Source organism: Polistes dominula, unplaced genomic scaffold (assembly GCF_049000335.1).
Source record: "Polistes dominula isolate Pdom_NZ unplaced genomic scaffold, Pdom_raw_medaka contig_19, whole genome shotgun sequence".
In the NCBI taxonomy this organism is placed as follows: Eukaryota; Metazoa; Arthropoda; class Insecta; order Hymenoptera; family Vespidae; genus Polistes; species Polistes dominula.
The window spans coordinates 4,022,561-4,044,916 of record NW_028301058.1 but is presented as its reverse complement, the minus strand read 5'-3'; the positions used below and the strand labels follow the sequence as shown (position 1 = coordinate 4,044,916).

Below are 22,356 nucleotides of genomic sequence, written 5' to 3'. Positions count from 1 at the left end.
TCTCTTATTCTTCTCTCGGTATGCGGTTAAACGTTATCTACCGTTGTATAACATTTTTTCGATCGTCTTACATGTGTTAAACAAATTTTAGTTAAGAAAGAACACGCGTAAGCGTTGTTGTTGTTGTTGTTGTTATCCGGATATACATTAGGTCAAGTATCAGGGCGAAAAAAAGGGCACTCCTTCTTATGCATGCATCGTGCGCGTAATTAAAAAGAGGCTGCGCCTAGTTCCGATTGTTCCTTATGGCGAAACGATGTGTGTGAGGGGGAGGGAGGGAGGGGGGAAAGGAGGAAAAAAAAAAAGAAAAAAGAAAAAGAAGGTGAAGACGACAAATGTTAAAAAGAGTTCACGTACATGCGCATACTACATTACACTATTTTGATTATATTATATAGGTATTCCGTTTAGGCGTGTATACTCCATTGTTCCTCCTGTAATGGTTGGTCGAAGAAGAGCAGCAGGATGTCAACGCTATTACGGATGATGCTCGAGTATCCCAAGCATGAACATAATCCAAACGCACAACATTAACCCACTTTTTCTTTAATCACAAAGACAATCTGCGGACTATCATACGAGTTCAACGTCTCGTAGTAAGAGCATTTCGAGCTGTTGCAGTTTAATTGCAGTTTACCTCCTACTTACCCTCCACCTCACCCTCTTCACCCTCTTATCATCTCTCCTTTGCATTCTTTCGCAGCAGTAGCAGTAGCAGTAGCAGCAGCAGCAGCAGCTTTTTCATCTTCTTCCCGGACTTACCACGTTATATTATTTCTCGCCTATTCTCTTTCACTCTTTCTTTCTCTTTCTCGTTTATTCACGTCGTTACAACGAGATCGCAGACGATCGTTATCTTTCTTATAATTTTTCTTTTTTTTTTTATTCCTGAGAAATATTCTCGCTTTCTACGAGTTTCTATATAGATATGGTTCAATTAAATGTACTTAATAATAATGAAATAATACTTTTGACACGATCGTTCAAACGTTTTTCTATCCGATGTTTATTAACATTATTACGGGAGAATCAAATTGATAGGTCACCAATTTTTTTTCAATTCTACGCAATTGTATTATAGCGCAAAACAGTAAAAACTCAATTACCTAATCGCTCCAAAGAAAACGAAAGGTTAAATTTCACATGCATTTTTCTATACAATTAGTTTTAAGTAGCAATACAAATTTCATGCAGTGTAATTAAAAAAAAAAAGAGAGAGAAAGTTATAGAAAAAAATATAAATGAGTGGGTTGAAAAGTTTTGAGCCACGCGAAGGATCAAAAACCCCTAAATCTAACGCACCAAAAGTAGTTCGAAAGTTTTGGACTTAACAAACAGAGGTGGATTGAAAAGTTTTGAGCTTTTTTAATTTTCCATACCGCATTAAGTTCAAAACTTTCGAATTCTCCTTTTGTGGGAAACTCAAAATTTGTATATTATCTCTACAATTTCTTGTTCTCTTTTAATTAAACGATACTTATTTTTCCATCAAACATGAAACTATAACTGGTATATAAAAATGCATGCGAAACTTCTCCCTTTTCGTTTTCTCGGAAACAAGAGAGTTATGGATGTGTTATTGCTAACACGGTGTATGACCTTCATTGACCCCTACAACCCTGTAGAATTAAAAAGAAAAAAAGTAAACAAAAATTGTAGTCCCGTTAACTTAACTGTTTTCTCCTTGTAAAAAAAAAAAAAGAAACAAAAATAAGAAAAAAAGAGAAAGGATAACGTAGGAGAAAACAAATGGAACGATTAATTTTGGCGGGTCTAAAAATAATTTGGAAAAAAGTGCGAAACCATGAAGGTATATTCACCGAGAGGAGGCGGTAACTTTGGAATAATTGGATCCGCGTAGGTTAGGCGTCTTTGAGACGCCTCGAAAACGCCTCGAAGACGCCTTGAAGACGCCTTCAAAGATGCCTCATCGAGAGAAAAGGCAGCCCACTATTACTCTGTTCAATCAATTTAGTTCCTCTACTAAAGAGAGACTTCTATAGAACGAACTAGCTGATATTAAAGTCTGATACTACTCTTTAAAACAACGACGAAGAGTATTGGCTGCTACGATAGGATTTCTCTTTGTCAAAATATTAAATTAATCTATAAGTATTAAGTTAGTTCATATGAAATGTCGCATTTTTAAGTGAATATATAGAACTACATATCTTTTTTCAAAACCTGTTTATTTAATCACAATAAACACTATTTGCTTCAATAAACTTTTCCCAACGAGATTTTAATGTATAGATGCCTGTCTTCAAGAAATTCTGATCTTAAGAATCAATAAACTTTAATATGAACATTTTTAGGCTGTCTTTATGTTCATACTGTTTAGCCCGTAAAATTGTTCTAAATGTTTAAAAAAACGAAAATCGATTGACGAAAGATCCAGTGAATAAGTTGGGTGCTACAAAATTTCATATAATTATTCATTTGTAAAATTCGGGTTAGCAATGATGGGCATATGTTCAACCGATCCAACTTATTTCGTTTGGTATTCACTTTTCCATTCTTTTAACATTGCCAATTTTAGAAATATGTCTCTTTACAAGGTGAAAATGTCCGCGTTCAGAGCTTGCAAAAGATTACTCTATCAGTAAAATATTTTAGAAATATTTTTAAAATATTTTTGTAAAATCTTTTATGAATCTTTTTAAAAATATTTTAGAATGATGTCTGCAAGGTTTCTGAAAGATTTTTTGGAAATATTAAGGAAACTTTCGCTGAAAGATTTCAAAACCTTTCGTGTTATGTGGAAGTCGCCAATAATATTAAATTTTTTAACTCGGCATACTTCAATTCGTTTACAATTGCTACATTCATACCATACCTTCTGTCTACACCAGCGCCATTCTGGAAGGTTTTTGAACTATTATTTATAGAAAACGCTGGACACTTTTTCACATTTTCTCCTATAAGAGATGTTATTCCTTACCTCTACCCTCCATAGCACTAACTTAATAGTCGTCTTTTAATTTTTAACGAACAAATGCCGCCATACTAGCGACATCTTAAATAATCTAAAATAATCAAATACCACCATATAAGCGACATTATCTGATAACTTAGAAAATCTATTAAGTTCTGTCTTTATTGTTACGTTACAATGAAGGGCGATTGTTTCTGAATGCATTCATCTTCGAGCATTGAGCGAGAAGACACCGTTTCTTAAACGTTCAATAAAGTTTAATATCGTGATTTCCTGACGAGACAGGTAATTATGGCGATAATTCTATTCTAGAAACTTGTATCCACATAAGGGAATGTTGGAAGGTGCACCACACTATACAAAAATATAAGCAATTTTGTATAGATTGTAAATCAATAAAATAATACAATTTACAAATGTATACATGTCTATGTATTACATACATATATCTATTTCTGTTTTCAAATCTGATTATTTTTCTCTATAATTTTCATTTTAGTATCCTTTTATATTGAAAAATTTGTTCAAATACTATCTAAAAATTTCCATAAAATCCAATAAAGCAGTATTAATTATACACTTTTTCTAACTCTGGAAATAAACTATTAAATAATTTAAGGGACACCACTAATGCGACTGCTTGAAGAAAGGTGATTTTTGGGAATTTTTTTAAGGAAAACTACTGCATGAAATGTTTTAATTTTTTAAGGAGATATTTGTGGATATGTAATGAATATATGACAAAATGTTTGGAGCAAAAATTTGAAAATTTGGCCCTCCCAAGGGCCAAAAAATAAAAAAAAAACCAAAAAGTTTATTAACATGTTCACGCCGGCTCGTACCACCGGTGGCCCGCATTGGTTTCTTATCGGGCGATGCGTACCACCTGTGATACGCATTCGATTGTGCTATTAGACGCTGAAAATTAAAATAATGACAATTTAACGTATATTCATTAAAAACTATTAATTAAATTATTTATTTATTTTTTTTATTTATTCTTGGCGCCGCCAGAAGAAGCGCGGCATAAATTCGAGCGCCGCCTCACAGCGAAAACAATGAAAATCAGCGTCAGCGTGAACGTGTTAAACTAGAAGGAATTGTCCGTACCCGGTCGAAAAACAAATTCAAATTTAACAAGATGGAAAAGTCCTAAAAAAAAGGTTAAAATTTCGCGAAAAAATTTGATGATTTTTAGCCTGCCAAAATTACATTTTTTATCCGATCGGAAAACTGGATGGTCATGGTATGGAGAAACATATATAAAAGAAGCTGCAACAAGAATCAAATTGATCGAATGATTTGTCGTCGAGTTATAACTGCAGCAGATTTGAAAAATATAGTTTCGAGAAAAACACGTTTAAAATTTAAGTTACTGATTTAAGGGGGTATTCTGGTCTAGAAATTTGAAGAAACGAATTTTTTCTTTATATATTTTTAAAGCCTAACCTTTTAAAAATATGTTCTTAAGAGGATTTTTCAAAATTCAAATTATTTTCGGAGATATAACTATTTTAATCACGCGGTATCCTGTATCCTACCCTTATTACGCGAAACTTTGAACGCGTTTTTCTCGAAACTACTTTTTGTGAGGTGGTTGACTCGATATCTCAAGTTCTACTTGACTGATTCCTTTGAAATTTGGTGGAAATCTTCTTTATACATCTTTCTATCGGGTGACCGTTGGATTTTGAAAAATATTAATTTTTAGTATTTTTAAAAAAATTCGAGAAGGCCAAAAAAAGGGGCCAATAAAAATTTTTTTTCATATCGACGCCATTTAGTGATTTTTTTTTTGGCTAAGGGTCACCCGATAGCGACATTTTTACTGATTAAGAATTTTTCAAATTTTTGTGTTTCAGATCACTACAAGGGTTGGAATCATGTCAACCAGAGTGCACCGATTTTTTTGTAGCCCCCATTTAACCGGCCTGTATTTCTACGAATTTTTTATTTTTTTTTCACGATTTTTTTTTGTATTCTTAAAATGTTTATAAACATCAGATAAAAAAATAAATAATAAAAATGTTTTTCATTTTTTTTTTCTTAGTTTGAAAAATGCCTAAAATTTCGGCTTCTAGACCAGAATACCCCCTTAATTGTTATAACAGATGACTGTAACTCACAAAATTATTTGAGATATGTATATTAAAAATCCGTCGATCTACAGATTATTATTTTAGTAAACTATGCTCGTTCGTTAAGGGTTATAATATGTACTTATGTATTGTATATAGGTACGTTCGAAATAATCATCGTTTCTTTTTTTCCTTCCTTTCTTCTCACATTCAAAGATATATAGTAAAAAATAAAAGAAGAAATTTGTCGTAGCGATAAGCCGCTTTCTTTATCGCCACATGTCACTGATATTTCTGTATACTTCTTTCCTACATTCGAACTCGACATAAATCTCGTTGGCATTCTTAGAACGTTCTGCCACTTGAGAGCGGTCTTGTTAGATCCTGAGATGTAATCCAGTATAACATACGAGATAAATGTCCTCATTTTTTTTTTTTAATCTAATCCGTTGAAATAGCACTTGATAATCGAAAGAAGGCATACAAAGACAGAAAGAAATAAATAAAAAAGAAAAAAACAAAAAAGGATCAATATTATTTAACATTTCTTTCACCCATCTGGAAATGACGATAATTTAATTATTGTAAGAATAAGTAAATGATAATTTTTTAGTTTTTTTTCTCACATGGGTGGCCATCGAAGTAGCGGGATTTACCGACACAAGTTGACTCGTGCAATTGACCCTGCCGTCGTTCCTGCTTCTGTTGCTGTAGCCTTCCATTGCCATTTTGCTAACGCAAGGAAGCAAACCTTCGCTAAAAATATCAGCACAATCCAACCGAGTGCCACCTCGCAATACTTGAAAAACCGAACGGAGAAACTAACGGACTGCTTAAACATACGTTAATAGCAATATGTATAAACGCTTTCTTCCAGGAAAATCATGAAAATAGGTAAACGTGGAAATACTTCGCTATTCGATTTGAAATCTATTAAATTAGAAAAATATATATTTCTTTATATTTAAAAATAAATTACTGAACCAATCTTAATGAAATTTTGTTTATTTGGTGTAATTTAGAATGTAGTATAGTTTTAATCGCGATTATTTTGTATTGTTTATTACTAATTTAAGGATTTATTATATTTAGAGGTTATCTAGGTCGCTAGGTTATGTAAGTTTTCAATAGATAGCGCTGTATTAAAATTCAATTATTTCAATTTACATGCAACTTAACCTTACTTTTTCTATTTTTTTGTGTATTATTATTTTATGCATTTCATTCTAATTGTGGTATTATTTTGTATGCTATTAACTTTGTATATAGGATAGTTTTTATCGAGATTATTTCTATTACTAATTTAAGGATTTATTATTTAGTGGTTATCTAAGTTTCTAGGTTCTGTAAGTTTTCAATAGATGGCGCTATATTATAATTCAATTATTTCAATTTACATGTAACATAACCTTACTTTTTCTATTTATTTGAGTAATATTATTTTATGTATTCCATTTTAATTATGGTATTATTTTGTGTGTTGTTATAATTTATTAATAGCTTAAAATTATATTAAATCAGCATTTTATTAAAAAAATCACAGCAACTTGTGGCCTTAGCATCCTAGTATATATATAAAGAAAGAGATAGGTAACAATAAATAGGATATATATGAGAAATAACAAATATTTTTCATTTCAATAAGTGAACCGTTGACGTCGCGATGCAACCGATCGACTGGATTTTCTAGATAAAAACGTTCGAGAGATTCTATTTCTATAGATGTTTCTATATCAGAGTGGACTTTGAAGGAGTTAAAGTCAATCCAATCTTTCGACGAATAGTAGGAAGCAGAGTTTATTGATGTTACGAAAATATATACAGGAACATACATAGTGAAATCGAGGTTGAGCTAAAGCGCAAATAAATATTCATGGGATATCGAGGTATTGCACTTTAACGATTAAATGATATTCTTCATAATTAAAACTTTGATTCGTATATTCTATTTGATGACAATATATGAACGATTTGTCGAATCACTTACTACAGGATTTTCCCCTTTTCATTCCCATTCGCAATCGAGAAGCATCTCGTTATCGACGATTATTTTATAATATAATTCTAACCATTCCGAAGTATCATACGAACAATAATAACGCGAGATTTAACGAATCGTTATCGTGTCATTAGCAATAATTTAGTGGTTAAGGTAGGATCGATAATATCGAGTAGAAACGACTATTGTTTAACTAATATCATATGAAGTGGATATCGTTGATCAAACTAACCTATTATTTTATCGGATATTTGTTAATCGATCGGCGATGGGAAATCACAGCTTAGAATCGTGACTCGATTATGTGGTCCCTCGTTTATCTATCTCTTGAATAATAAATTACGATAGATTTGAAAAGGAAGTGAAATAGTGTTAGGAGTGATATATTTTCCTAAACGATACTCTAAATCATCATCGGTACTCAAACTTAAACTCGTTTCAAAATTCTTATCTTCCCGCGATAATTAATGACTTCGTCCTTAGAAATATGAAAATCTTTGAGTAACATAAACCCTTTCGATAAATGTAGAAAGAAATTATTTCAAATATTTTACCTTTATATGGATCGTTTATTTGGAAAGTGGTGTAAGTTAAGTTTTTTTGAAATATGAGATATCACTTGATTTATGCTCAATTTAGTATAAACTTTTTATTTATAACTAGTTAGTATTCAATTTCTTAAAAAATACTGATGCTTTGTCCAATTTAAAATTGGCCACTAAAACAAATTGCGTAATCATTGATTACGAAAGTGATGGAAATCCAATTTTCATAGAAGAAAAAGAAAAAAAAAGAAAAAAGAATTTCTTGTATACATCACACACGATTATTATGATATTATAAAACAATGTAGATAACGTAATAAATTCATTTTACGTGAAATGAAAAGAGAGGATTTTGCTTCCACAAAAAATCTACAAAATGCAATTAAAAACAGATAAAAATAAACGCTAAAGGAAAAAAAGTAAATTGGTTGGAAATACGTTGGTTGAGATTTCTTCAAAGTGTACCATACACTACTTTATATAAAATATCAATGGACGAGAGAAAGAATTTAAGACTAAAAATTTATTTTCTACACGTTTGGGAAGACTGGCAAAATTTGAAAAAATCGCCCAGACGCCTTTGTAATACGATTCCAGGCCTAATATTTTCGAAAAATATAAGAATATGGAGTAGTTATTACTCTATATACTTCCTGTACCTCACGAATATTTTAAAACACTGTCACACGAAGAACTTAAGTTAACACTACCAATGTTTCTTCATTTTAACAATATAATTAAAGTTTCAAATTAAAAATACTACTATTATTCTATATCTTGTTAATATTTGTTAACAAAATTGGATTAATATAAAATAATAATATATATTTTAAGTGATATTTGATTTTTCAAAAATAAAATTAAACGATTTTTGTGCAATTGACTCATTTTGAAAGTGGTATAAGTTCATTCGTAGCTCGTAAATATAAATTATTTTAGATAAATGCGCCTAAAACTAATTTATATAATCAAATTACATATTGATAAATCAATAGGTATATTGCCATACTAAATATAATTAGCCTATATTTTTGTATTGACAGATATGCCAACTTCTTATTTTCTCGAAACAAGAGACTTACACCATTTTCTAAATAAACTGTCCATATTATTATACCCGTAGAGCTTCTGAGCAACTCTAAATGAAAGTAATGACGTCATCGCTAAATAATATTCCTGCTTATCTTAGCCATCATCAGATGATATTCGATTAGAGCTTTTGCGAGTACTCGGAAAAGCTGTAAGACGACGACGAAGGCGAGAAGGTGGGGCCATTCACCCCGGCAGTCTCAGAATAACTGCATACCTATTTGCCCGGGGTAAGCAGTCAGTGGTGCACACGCTCAATTATTTTCCCCTATCATCTCGTTTCATTCAATTATCTTTTAAAATAACATTATCGAGGATTTATTTAGAATTATTTTCTTCGAAACGGAAGATTCAACTTATTGATTATCTATTTTTAAAATCCACTCAAAATCTCAATATTTGCAAATAAATAACATTTATCGACGAAATTAAATCTAGTATTTTAAGTTTACTCTCCTGTACTATAATTAAAAGAAAAAAAAGAAAAGAATACTATGACGAGGTTACTGCCAAACCGTTAGAAATAATTTATGACCAAAGTAAGGCTTTACAAGGATGACAATTTTAAAAGTTGAAAGTCACTGCCAGACATTATTTGTGATACACACGCGTATATTGAAACGCGACGCGGAATTTCCGGGTTGGTCTCTAACAACTAATGCTTCTCCATTCTATTCAGGCTCGTCGTCGTCATAGTTGTCGTTGTCGTCGAAAAAAAAGATACCAAAAACGAAAAAACACCTGAGGGCAGCTATTTTGATCGGAAATTGTTTAAAATCATGTCTCCAGTTAATAGTAACAACCCGCCACCCCTCCCGCTCCTCATGTTTTGTTAAAGAAGATAATAAAAAAGGAAAAACTCAAGATTGAGCTTTTCAAGTTGAGAAACTCTGTGGTAAAAGGGACAGGAATATGGTTTAAAGCTCTTCCGATATTATTCGTGACCACCACCAAGCGGATATAGATTGCATAGGACACGGCTGATACTACTCTCAGAAAACTACGAATTTTTTCATACCCTTCGATTTCACGTGCAACATGTGCTGTTTGATATCTCCGGTTATTTTTGCATTTCAAAGAAGTTTTTATAATTTTTCTGGAAATAACTTCGCGTCAATCTTTACTTATGTGTACATATAGAAGGGATTTTAAAAAGAAAATAACGGATATAGCAAATCATGCTTTCGAAAATTTTTTGATGAAATGTTCAGAAAGAAAAGACGTATGATATCTAGACAATTGATAAAAACCTATAAAAATTTTCCATGCAAACAGTGTGTCAGATATCATACTACTCTTACTCAACGTAGGCATATTCACGTATCTGAGAATACCATCACAATCGTGACATTTGAAAGATATAGATTGGTTAGTACTCTCAGAAAACTACGAATTTTTTCATATCTTTTGATTTCACGTGCAACATGTGCTATTTGATATCTCCGGTTATTTTTGCATTTCAAAGAAGTTTTTATAATTTTTCTGGAAATAGCTACGTGTTAATCTTTACTTATGTGTACATATAGAAGGGATTTTAAAAAGAAAATAACGGATATAGCAAATCATACCTTTGAAGATTTTTTACTGAAACGTTGAGAAGGAAAAGACGTATGATATCTGAACAATTGATAAACCCTATAAAAATTTTCCATACAAACAGTGTATCAGATATCATACTCCTCTTACTCAACGTAGGCATATTCACGTATTTGAGAACATTATCGTAATCATGATAATTGAAAGATATACATTAGTTACTATGTATTGCAGCAAGTCTTAAAAATTTATGTTGAACTTTTTCAATGTAATGACTATGAAATTGGAGACCAGATTAAGCTATCATATTCAAGAATGGAGCCAACCAATTGACAATGGAGAACTTTTAATGTATTGATATTTTTAAAATGCTTAGAAATTCTATAAATACATCTGAATGAATTATGCGGAACGATACTGTTAACAAAAAATATGTTAACTAACCATTGTGTTATCTAGTGCTGTAGAAATACAATGATGTAACAAAATTTTCGTAATTTTTTTATTGTATCAGAACGAAACAGTGTTATAGGATTTCAGGTTGTAGGGGGGTTACCTATACATAATAGAAATAAAAAAAAACTCTCATTCACGATCAGATTCGGATTGGACTTATCATTCATAAGACATTTCCATTGATCCAAAATTATTTTATAGAAATAGACAAATTTTTGAGGTTTTTAGTTAGAAAGTTTCATTTGGTCTCGCGTCGTATCGTGGAAAGTTCGAAATCTTCCATCTCTGGATTGCTCTTTCTCTCCCTCTCTTTCTCTTTCTCTTTCTATCTTTCTCGTTTACCTCGGTGAGATTCTTAAACGTTTGCGTCCGTCGCACGGAATACTAAGGATCGCCGCATCCGCCGCACTTCCCTTTGGATTCTCGCGCATTCATTCGGTAGCTTTGTGCATTGCATGCACCCTGCCGGTTTTATCTTTCTCTCGAACTCCTCCTCCTCTTCTTCTTCTTCTTCTTCTTTTTATTCCTTCTTCTCCTCCTCTTTACCATCTTCTTTCGCGATCTCGAATTATACGATTTAACACCAACGAGTATATATATACACATATTGTACCACATATATGAAAACAGTCGTGTTTGTTTGTCCGCGAGTAATAATGAAGATAATCAGAGTTACGTTTTCATATTCATTTTTGTAAAATGAAAACGCCTTAGTTTTTATAATACACGCCCAAGTTTGTGTATTTCTGCAAAAAACGTATGACGTAAATTAATTTAAAAAAATTGAAGTGTACTACAGCGCTATCTATTGAAAATTTACAGAACCTAGAGACTTAGATAACTTCTAAATAATAAATCCTTAAATTAGCAATAAAAAATACAAAATAATCGCGATTAGAACTATCTTATATTCAAAGTTTGAAAAAATCACACAAAATAATATACAAAAAATTTAAATAAGATCGGTTCAGTAGTTTAGGAATTTATCGAAAACCAACAATGTAACACTGAATTTTTATATGTAAAGAAAAGTATATATTTTGTACCACTTACACGAAAACAGTCGTGTTTGTTTGTCCGTGAGTAATAATGAAGATAATGAGAGTTACATTTTCATATCCATTTTTGTAAAATAAAAATGCCTTAGTTACAATACACGCCCGAGTTTGTGTATTTCTATTATAATACATATGTTCGTTCGTTCATTCGTTCGTGAGCAAAGAACCCGACGAATGAGAGCATGTACAACATCGCTGGCACATCCTACATTTTTATATACACGGTGATCTTAAACGAAAAAAAAAAAAAAACGAAAAAAAAATTTATCTTTACTCTTCGTGTATACGAAATAGTTAAGGGAACATAGAGGAAAAATTGTTGACAATCACTGGGAAAATCGTTGAAATTTTTTTTTGAATCACCGTGTACATTGAGTACGCTATAGCTGGTAGATGTAACGAGACTTGTGTCTCCCTTCTCCGTAGTGGCAAATGTGCGTTAATTCTTGTTAACGGGCGGAACGGTTAGGAGTCGCGCTTTTATTCTACAAGGCAAACACGTCTTTTGTAGAATACGCTTTTTTATAAAGGGACGCTCGGCGTCGAAAACTTGGACGAGTAACATCAACGTAAAAACGCATAAGAAAGATTGGAAGGAAATAAAAAAAAAAGAAAATTCTATTGAGTAAAAGAAATTTTTGTTGCTTTTTACCCTTGTCTCTTTGAGTAATATCCAGAAATGCGAAACTTTTAAAGCCCTATTATTCGTTTTGATATTTCTGTTTTCTTTTTCTTTTTTTTTCTATTTCTTCCAGCATGGAAAAAACCTATCCACGAATATGTGTATATGTACCCGTTGGTATTTTTCGATTTTCGACGGGTAATCGAAATTTCGTGAAGAAACATCGGGTATGATGTAAAAAAATCTGTACTCTCGTTTGCTTTGCTAGAATATTTCAACTTTTTTCGATGCATAGTACACGTTCCAAGCTTTTGACACATACGAGAGTATAAATAGATAGTAGTCAATTTTCTGATATCGAAAATGTAAGATATTTTGTTAAAATATCGTTTTCTTCAACTATACGGATAACTCGTAATCTTTGAAATTCCTTCTTACCAGAATTTTTGTTGACTTTTCTTAATCCCCGCGCGTGTTAGTTGCGACGAAAATGCTTCTAATGGTGCTGGGTCTTCTGTTAAAAGTGATACCGATAAATTGTAGATAGATGGATAAGTCTGATTATCAGTTTTCTTCTTTATATCAACCGATAAAACGGAGACGACGATATTTCGAACTAAAGATAATAATCGAATTTATAAAGAGGAAAGAGAGAGAGGAAACATAGAGAGAGAGAGAGAGAGAGAAATGTGTAATATCGGACCATTGGAAATAGCTCTCGGCAGAGGACAATAACCGGAAATGGTTCGATTCATTCGCGCGACCGAATGCTTTATGCTTTTTACGGCAGGATGCTCGATCAGTTTAAAAGTCGATAATAAAACCCGCGCCCAGTGTCTCTTTTTCAGGGAAAATTCGTTGATGTTGTGTAAAATAGCGACAGTAACACGAACAACGAGCAACGTTGCATTTATACTCACAGTTGTATACTCGGTTGTATACTCGAAAGTAGAGTCCACCTACCGTGGACTTTATTCGCGCTCGTTAGGTGTAATTACACAATGACGAGCAACGCGATAGAGTTTACTCGATGATCACAGCCGCGGCGGAAACACGTTCACACGTTTTTCCCCTTCGACCAAATGCTTTCTTTTTTTTACCCTTTTTTTTACCTTTTACCTCTCTCCCTCTCTCTCTCTCTTATATACGTATACTCTAATATTATTATATTACATATATAATTTTAATTATTTTATTTAATTATATATCTTTATATATAAAAATTCAGTGTCACATTGTTGGTTTCCAATGAACTTCGAAACTACTGAACTAATCTTAATGAAATTTTTTTGTATTTTGTGTGATTTTGTTCAACTTAAAATATAAGATAGTTTTAATTACGATTATCTTTTATTTTTTTATTACTAATTTAAGGATTTGTTATTTAGAGGTTATCTAGGTCGCTAGGTTCTGTAAGTTTTCAGTAGATGGCGCTATATTACAATTCAATTATTTCAATTTACATACGACATAACCTTACTTTTTCTATTTTTTCGTGTATTATTATTTTATGTATTCTATTCTAATTGTGGTATTATTTTGTGTGTTGTTATAATTTACTAATTAATTTAGAATTTCATTAAATCAACACTTTATAATAAAGTCACAGCAACGAGTAGCCGGAGCATCCTAGTAAATATATAGAATTATATAATATACTAATATTAGAGTATATTTTGCTTATTATTATATCATATTATATAGTTTATTGTATAGTATTATATTATATTATACTATATTATATTAGATTATTACATTAGATAATATTATCTTTATATTAGATCATATTATTATATAAATTAATTTTTTTATTGTATTTCTTACTATATTATAATTTATTGTGTCGTACATTATATTATATTACATGTATAATCGTTTGTAAATAGCTGAGAAAGCTAAATAAGCCTATCTATCTCTTTCTCTCTCTCTCACTTATCCTTTCGAGAGATCCAGGAACCGCGTGTTTGCAAGTAACTAGTTACCGCAAACTCCATTATTTATGGTTTCTATAAATATTAGCTGAATCATTAAAAGACGGTTCAGGGTTCAGTGGAACGATGACGTCATTGGGTGAGAATTGGTTCAACAACCAACGCGACCGCATCGTACTCATCTTCGGTTAAGTGGCTTTCGTCTTTCCAAACGGTCTTTTACTATCTCTCCATCTCTCTCTACTCTTCCTTTCCTTCCTCCTACCTCCCACCCACCCATCACTTTTTTCCTCTCCCGATCTTTCCCGATTTTTTTTTTCTTTCTTTGTCTTAACCCGTTTCAACTCTCTCTCGTTGAATTCGTTGCACGAGTACCGATGGCTACTACTAACTCGTCAGGAATGTTTATGGTTAAGCCAGATGTCTAGCTTTGGCATTGATGCATCACCCTTTTTTACTCAGCACCTCTTTTTTTCTTTCTTTCTTTCTCTCTTGGGGCTAGAAGATTAAAGGGAATTAATATAACTTTTCATCATCTATCGATGAAATATGAAAAAAAAAATTAAGAAAACAATTATTAAGAATAAGCTAACGACAAAACTGTGTAACACAGTTTAAAAATATTTTCTCGATTCAAAACACTTATTATTAAGACAATTAGATCAATTAAAACCTACGTTACATCAGTTGAGAATAAAAGTACACACATCTGTAATACAATGGATGGATTGTAAGTGTAATGGAAGACGATCGAGTTTTCCGTATCTTGCAAATAATGCGAACGGATGCCCAAAGGAGACGGCCGGCTTGGCAGGCATCTTGCTGTTTCTCCATTACGCTTGGAATTTGATTCGAGCTTTGCCATGACATTCCATCCCAGCTGATATAAACCTCGAAAGGCGTAAAACTATAGCGATTGAATTTAACCCATTCGAGACCACGACTCTTTTCGAACACGGTTCTCAAGAGTTATTTTTTTCTCTATATTGTTCATTTGTAATAAAAAAAACTTGTTTATACTATGGAAATCACTCAATTCGTAAATGAATTCGCATAAATAAGTTGATTGCACACCGTGTATGCTGCTCGTTCCTCAGCAAATTTTTATTGCAAAGAGCGGATTGACACACCATGTATGCAATGTAAGGTAAAATAAAAATACATCATTTAAAATTGATAAATATTTATTTAAAAAATATTAAGATAATATAAAATTGTTAGTTTGACTTCAATAATGAAAAAAAGAATAATAATGAAAATAAAATTTTTAAGAAATAATAAAAAGTCAAAACAGTAAGTTAAATAATGAAGAAAATAATATACATAAGAAATAAAATTTTAGAAAAATGGTTTAAAGTTAATAAAGTAATGTAACTCAGTAATGGAAAAGAAAATATAATTTGTTAATAAATATTTAGAAAATAGTACACCAATTATAAAGTAAAATTGCATTGATATTTTGTAAAAATGTAGATTTCGATAATTCTTATAACATAATATTTCCTTTTCTTTTTAGGATGTATGAAAACCAATGCTGTGGATTTTGTTTCTCTATTCTTTAAAGATAATATTCATACAAAAAAAGTCTTATCTCGGCGAATACTTTACTCAAAATAACTGATAATAGCTCATTATTATTATTGCACACACGGTGTGCAACCGGTCTTTTTGAAAAAGAAAGTTTCGCACACACGGTGTGCGTGTGGTACTCGAATGAGTTAAAAGAAACTAACCTTTTCTTCAACGAAGAAAATACGGAGTGTGATGATCATGTGTAGAACTACGATATAATAAATGTTACATGGTTTTTCCTTCCTTCTATTAATATTACACGCTAGGAGGACTCTGGCAAATACCGAGAATAGAAAGACAAATAATCTCGATTGAATGAAATAAAGCTTGAGATGAAAGGAAATCCTCCCCAGTTTATTCATTTTCTAACTCGGTGCATTTATTTGACCAACGAAGAGGGGATTTTATATATTCTATGTACATATGTATTTCCGAATCAAGTTGAACTCTTAATTTTCCTTTCTTGAGATAGTGAAGATATATAAATGAACGAAATTTTTGACGTCAAACGAGATCACTATTATTTTCTCTTTCTACAACATTCGTATCTTTTACAGAAAGAATTTGAAATTGGGTGACGAGAACGATTGAACGCAATTAAAACGTACTTCGTTAACGAACTACCGACTCGTTTCTAACATCAACTACTTTCAAACTATTACATTTGAAAAGAAAAGATAATTGTTTGATTGTAACAGGAGTAATTAATTGTAAGTTATGTACAATGAGAAATCAATAATAAATTAATAGTAGAATAAACGAGCAATTAAAGGAAAGATAATAAAACTTCGTTTATTGTAATGGAAAAAAGGTATTAAAGAAAAATATAATAAAGTATTTTTGAAAAAATCTAGGAATATCTAGAGATTCGAGATGCCATTCCGATTCTCGTTTGTCTGCCTGCTTGCCTGCCTGCTTGCCTGCCTGCCTGCCACTGTCCAATATCGATGGAATATTTAGCGAGCTAGTAAGCTTAAGGGAGGAGCATTTTCTGCATGTCAGTCACGTGCCTTCCAACATCCGGTCATAGTTTCCTGCCTAAGCGCGTCTCCAACCTTCAGGAGTAGTAGAATATGGCCGTTTATTTTTGTATTTCGTTGTTACTACAATTACTAACTCGAAGAATAGATATTTTTGATTATTTTAACTTTTTAGGCACGACACGCTACTACAGTGGCTTTCGCGGATAACATCTGGTAAAATATATTATACCTTATTATTGTTATTAATTATTAAAGTAAACTGTCTAAGTTAAAGTATACAATTATATACTTTACAAAAAATACAAATTGTATACAAGTATACAAAATATATAATGTATATGTATCATTTCTTTGAGAAAAATTATAATTTAATTATGAAAAACTTGATTAAAATGTAATCGCTGAGAAAACAGCCATTGTTCGTCACACATCATAATTTTATCGTTTACACGTAGAGTAGAGGCAACAGTCATCGACTATGTGCCAGAAACTGACCATTTTTCACTAAAACGTGAAAACTAAGCTTTCTTTAAGTATTGGCCTTTCGAAACAAATGAGATAGATAAGCTACGTCATTTACCAATGCGATGCTATTATACGTTTGCTTGAATACGATTGTTTATTGTAACTACGAACGATAAATATATATAGATATATATATCAGTAACGACAGTCATATTCCTCCACACTGTAACTTTCTTAACGCTTTCGTTAACACTAGATATACCAGACCAGTCATTTTGACAGGTCGGGCCATTTTAATTCAAAATTTCTACTTCATGTAACATTTGATTTCTGTAAATAATTAAGCGTTTTGTAATTTAAAAATGTCTATAAATTCATTTATCTATTAAAATTATTATTGTTAAACATTTTTTTTTTAAGAGTAAATAAAGACTGGAAGCCTTAAAAAGTATTTTTTTATACACCAGTCATTTTGATTAGTGTGGTAGAAATAGGTATACTAAAAATGGTGGTATATCTAGTGTTAAGAAGACATAAGTAGTTGACGATAAGTAATTTCTTAGCTTTTGACTCTTTATGCCTGAAATTTTCACTATTTTAATTGTCATTAAATTTCTTATTCATTAAACACATTGTTTACCGTATTTCAATATGAAAAATTTAATTAATTGATGAGTCAACTACCGAATCGTATTATTTGATGTTTTCTAGAAGTTGACACATATTGAGAAGAAAAAAAATATTGGACAAGAATAAATGGCTTAGCGTTAACACTATTTCTACCACGATTTTGTGTATACCTATTTCGATCAAAAGTATCAAACCTTTAGATCCAGGATGAGCTTGAGGAAAATAATATCACTAAATTAATTTAACAACTGTTTTACGAAAGTTCAAAAAATTAATTGTGGAAAAATGATTAAACTTAAAGAATAATGTTAAGTTAAAATTTGAAAGATGCCTTTAGACACCTTTCGGTATAAATAGTGTTAAAAAGGATGTTAATGAACATGTAATATTTTTATATGCATGTGAATATTTTTCTAAAAAAATCCTTTTTGTTACTGACACTAAAGCGACTATATCTTTTATGCAAAAGCATGGGCGATTGTGGAAATAGCTAGATACTCCTGATGTATTACATTACAAATGAGAAAATATACGTTTACATATTAATGAGTCTATAAAAACGAGCAAAACGCGAAATATTTACTCTATACCTGAATTATATTCGATATGAAATTATAGTTAACTTTATTTTTCATTAACTTTCAGAAATGAACTTCTATTCATTTGTATTTGACTTTTTAGTTGTTATTTCTTCTAATTGATGTAAATAAATAATATTAAAATGATTACTTTTATTGATTTTGGCTCTAGTATAAGTGGTCAATTACTAACGACAAAATTGTCAATTATTTGTTTCTCTAGTTTAACAAAAGTTCAACTACTGATGCAGTGATTGACTTTCCATTTGTTTATTATTTTCGTCTAACTCAACTTTTTTCGAAAAATATACTTTGTTATGTGGCGTTCGAAGTTCAAAGAATATCTTCACGCTTCAAGACCTACTATTCAATAAAAATGCAAGAAGTTACCATTATTTTAGATAAAAATTTCTCTTAACCGGTCGACCACTGATGCCTTCATCTTAATTCTCGTTGAACCCTGCCGTACAAAGAAACAGCCCCGTACAACATTCAGCCGTGCCTAAGCGGTTAATACGAACGATCTTTTCTCGGGCTATCTATCGATTATCCACGAAAATGATTATAAACAAATATCTGCACGAAATTTAATCCAATCTCTATTTACAATCGATCCTTTTTATCGATTCCCCCGGAAATACGAATATTCTATAGCGATTTGAATTTTGATTTGAAATTAATCGGGATTGCTCGGCGTAATCCGGTTTTAAACGATTTTCCATCTCTCAAGCCCGTCGTTACAAACGAGATTTCAATGGTGTGTGCTGAGTTTCCCTAGACGAATTCCAAGTCGCGAACCACTAGGCGTGGTATCAATTATCCGCTACATTTTTTTCTCACACTCCTTCCCTTCACCCTCCAAGTTTCAACGACATTCTGGATCGATTGGTATTTAACAAGAAGATTAAAAACTATATTCCGTATACTCTTTCTGTTACATTTAGTCGAGCGTGGGAGTGTTTAAGCTTTTTAAAAAAAGTGAAAGTTGAAAGCTCGAAAAAAAAAACGGTAACCTAATCGTTTGTGCTCTAACGTTTCTAACACTTCGGATTATTCTCGTCGTTAAGGTAACACCATTCGACAATCTCTCATCAGTCTAATCGTTTAGCTTGGCTTAAGTAATGCATTTCGACAACGACAAAAAAGAAAAAAAATATACGCGAGAACTTCTATCTCAATGACCCATTTTTTTTCATTCGTATAATCTACCGCTTCCATCGTAGTCTTTTTACAAACGTGTATTATACGTTCGTCATTCAACAGCGATATCATTTAACCTCCTATGTTATAAAACACGTTTATTGACTAATGTAAATATCACTGGATGATAACGATGCCCCCTTACAGCCAGGGCATCACTCATCTTTATTCTATGGCTTATTGTATCGCCAAGGTTTTTCTTCGAAATATATTTTCCATATATAATATTATTTACAATTTATCATACTACAGAAGATTTTATTAATAAGTAGAGTATATACAAAAAATGAAATTTTTTAATTCATCAAATGTAACATATTCAAATACTCTAAAATTGTACATCGTTACGATTACTAGATTTTTTTTCTTCAAAACTATTGGTATCGTATTTAGGATAAGGTAAGTCAATTAAACTTCGTTTTTTGATTATCGCTCAGTGAAAATGCCTAAAAATCGTATGCAAAACATATGTAATTTTTAATTACAAGATATGCAATTGTATTAAACTATTCCTTGAAAAAATCTTATAAACAATAATAAACAATGAAAGAATTTGAAGTTACTTTTATAGTTGACAATGAGCTAATTTAAAAATGGATTTTGAATTTATATTTAATATATATTTATTAATAACTTATATGTAATATAATTATAAATTAAAAGCACATACTGTTATTTTAAATTACAATATATATTTTCTGAAATTAATTAACAATCATTAAAAAGGTACATCGAACACTTTAATATATTTTACTAATATTTAGAAATTGTTTAAACTAAAATACATCTTTTTCTTGTTTAACGTTATTGACCAATGATAGTTTCAAATTCAATATGATTATCTAAAAAAAAAACATATTAGATCAAAATTATTTTATATTCAAAGTATATTAATATATGTGTAATTTTTAACAGAAATGTATTCTTTATTATTCTTACTTTAAATCTAGATACACGATATATGTTAAAATACTTTTTTTCTAAACGATCTTCGCCCATTTAATCTTCCCTTTTCGCTTAATGAATGAAAACATATCTACTTGTTTTTTTTTTTTTTTTTTTTTTTTTATACCATACCTTCGTACAGAAATAATAATGATAACTCGCATGTAAATGTATTATAAATAAAATATGTATTAAAATACATATACGTGGCAAGTTTTACGATCTCATAAAAAATTCGGATGAAAGGGAAAATTGAAGAGAGAAAGGGGAAAGAAAAAGATTCGGTTGATGTCAGGTAGGGTATTACAAAATAGAATGCACGTTCAACGTCGATGCCCAAATACGGTGAGGAGTAATCGACGTAATACAACTTCCAGTTGTATGTACAGTTGTATATAAAGTAAATTGCGAAATGTTCTCTTACCTGATTTTCGATACGTCTACTTGAAGTCTTAAATAACCTTTCAGTTATCCACCGCTAAGAAGATCCTGGAGAATTTTCACTTTCGCGGGACAAAGCGAACCTCGAACGAACACTTTCGAATGGTCCTCGAATATCGATGACGAAACGAACCGAGTGTGTAAAAAATGCTTTAACGCGGTTGCAACAGATATCGCCATTTTCCAGGTACACTCGTCTAACCTATAGCGATACTAACACCATCTATGAAGACACTCAAAATAACTATTACTATTAGTCGGTATATTTTATCCAAACTAAAATATACGAAAAACGTTTTTTTTTAATCGTTTAAACAAAGATAAGAATAAAATATCTCGTTAAATAATCTATTTTATCCGTTTCAAATCAATAAAGTTTATTACGAATTAACAAGTTATCAAATTTTCCTCCAACTCAGTAGATAAAATCAAATTTGTTTTGAATTCAAACTTCTTTTGAAAAATCAAAACAAACTTATAAGTTAATATGTTAATGTAATGAAATAAAAATAAATTTCGCGTTTGACAAAGTCAATAATGAATTACAAATGTAATATTAACAGATATGAAATCAATTACTTGTTTTCGTATTATTCCTTCGGATAATATTTGCACCGGAGGAAATACAGAGTTTCCCTCCCGCCATCTATCGAAAGTTATGGTATTAGAACGCATTTTTTCCCATGTGTCGCGCGCTTTCACGTTTCCGAACGTTAATACCGGTGCATTTTGTTTCTTCGTAGTATTTTTTCATCTGGAAGATACAATATTAAAAGTGCAAACATGGGTGTGACAGTGTAAGTTTATTATGTTTATGCATATCTTTCTAAATATACAATTTGTTTTTTTGTATATTTCTTTAATTATTTGTTTTATCCCTGTCTGTAAGGTTTAATATTATAGAGGTTATGTCTCCGTAATATAATACATTATACATGTAGATCTTTCTCGAATTTGATTTATAATAATTAGAATTATTTCGTGTGTTTCTAACCGCGAGTAAATAAGTTCGATATAATTTGAATTACAAGCACGATAACTAATCTTTCGTTTGCATTCTCAGTTTGCAGCAATTTCCGATGACAGAAAACAGAACGGGACCGCAGACAATAGAGTTTTTGACAAAAAGGATAGTCGCACTTGGAGCCGTACAATCTGGACAATTCCTCGTCGATTGTGAAACTTACATGTCTGTACCACAGTTGGGTAAGTTCTATTTCTTAGTTCATATCCACAATTTTTAAATTCAATTAATCACCCGCCAAAATATATGTCGGATAATATAGTATAAAT

General features: G+C 31.2%; 2 protein-coding genes across 3 annotated transcripts in view; one reads left to right on the top strand and one right to left on the bottom strand.

Annotated features, from left to right (window-relative positions):
* LOC107072574 (uncharacterized) overlaps positions 1–21,238 on the bottom strand; it is a 67,746-nt gene extending 46,508 nt beyond the window's left edge. The window contains exon 1 of the mRNA XM_015332621.2: positions 21,047–21,238. The gene's annotated coding sequence lies outside the window, so the exon portion shown is untranslated. The remainder of the gene's footprint in view (positions 1–21,046) is intronic.
* A 486-nt stretch (positions 21,239–21,724) lies between these two features.
* Positions 21,725–22,356, top strand: part of LOC107072573 (Mediator complex subunit 20) — a 101,984-nt gene continuing 101,352 nt past the window's right edge. For both annotated transcript variants that reach the window (XR_016177715.1, XM_015332620.2), the window contains exons 1-2: positions 21,725–21,860; positions 22,127–22,269. Coding sequence is in view for 1 of the 2 variants with exons in the window: in XM_015332620.2 (XP_015188106.1) it covers positions 21,847–21,860; positions 22,127–22,269 (157 nt within the window). In the remaining variant the exon portion in view is untranslated. The remainder of the gene's footprint in view (positions 21,861–22,126; positions 22,270–22,356) is intronic.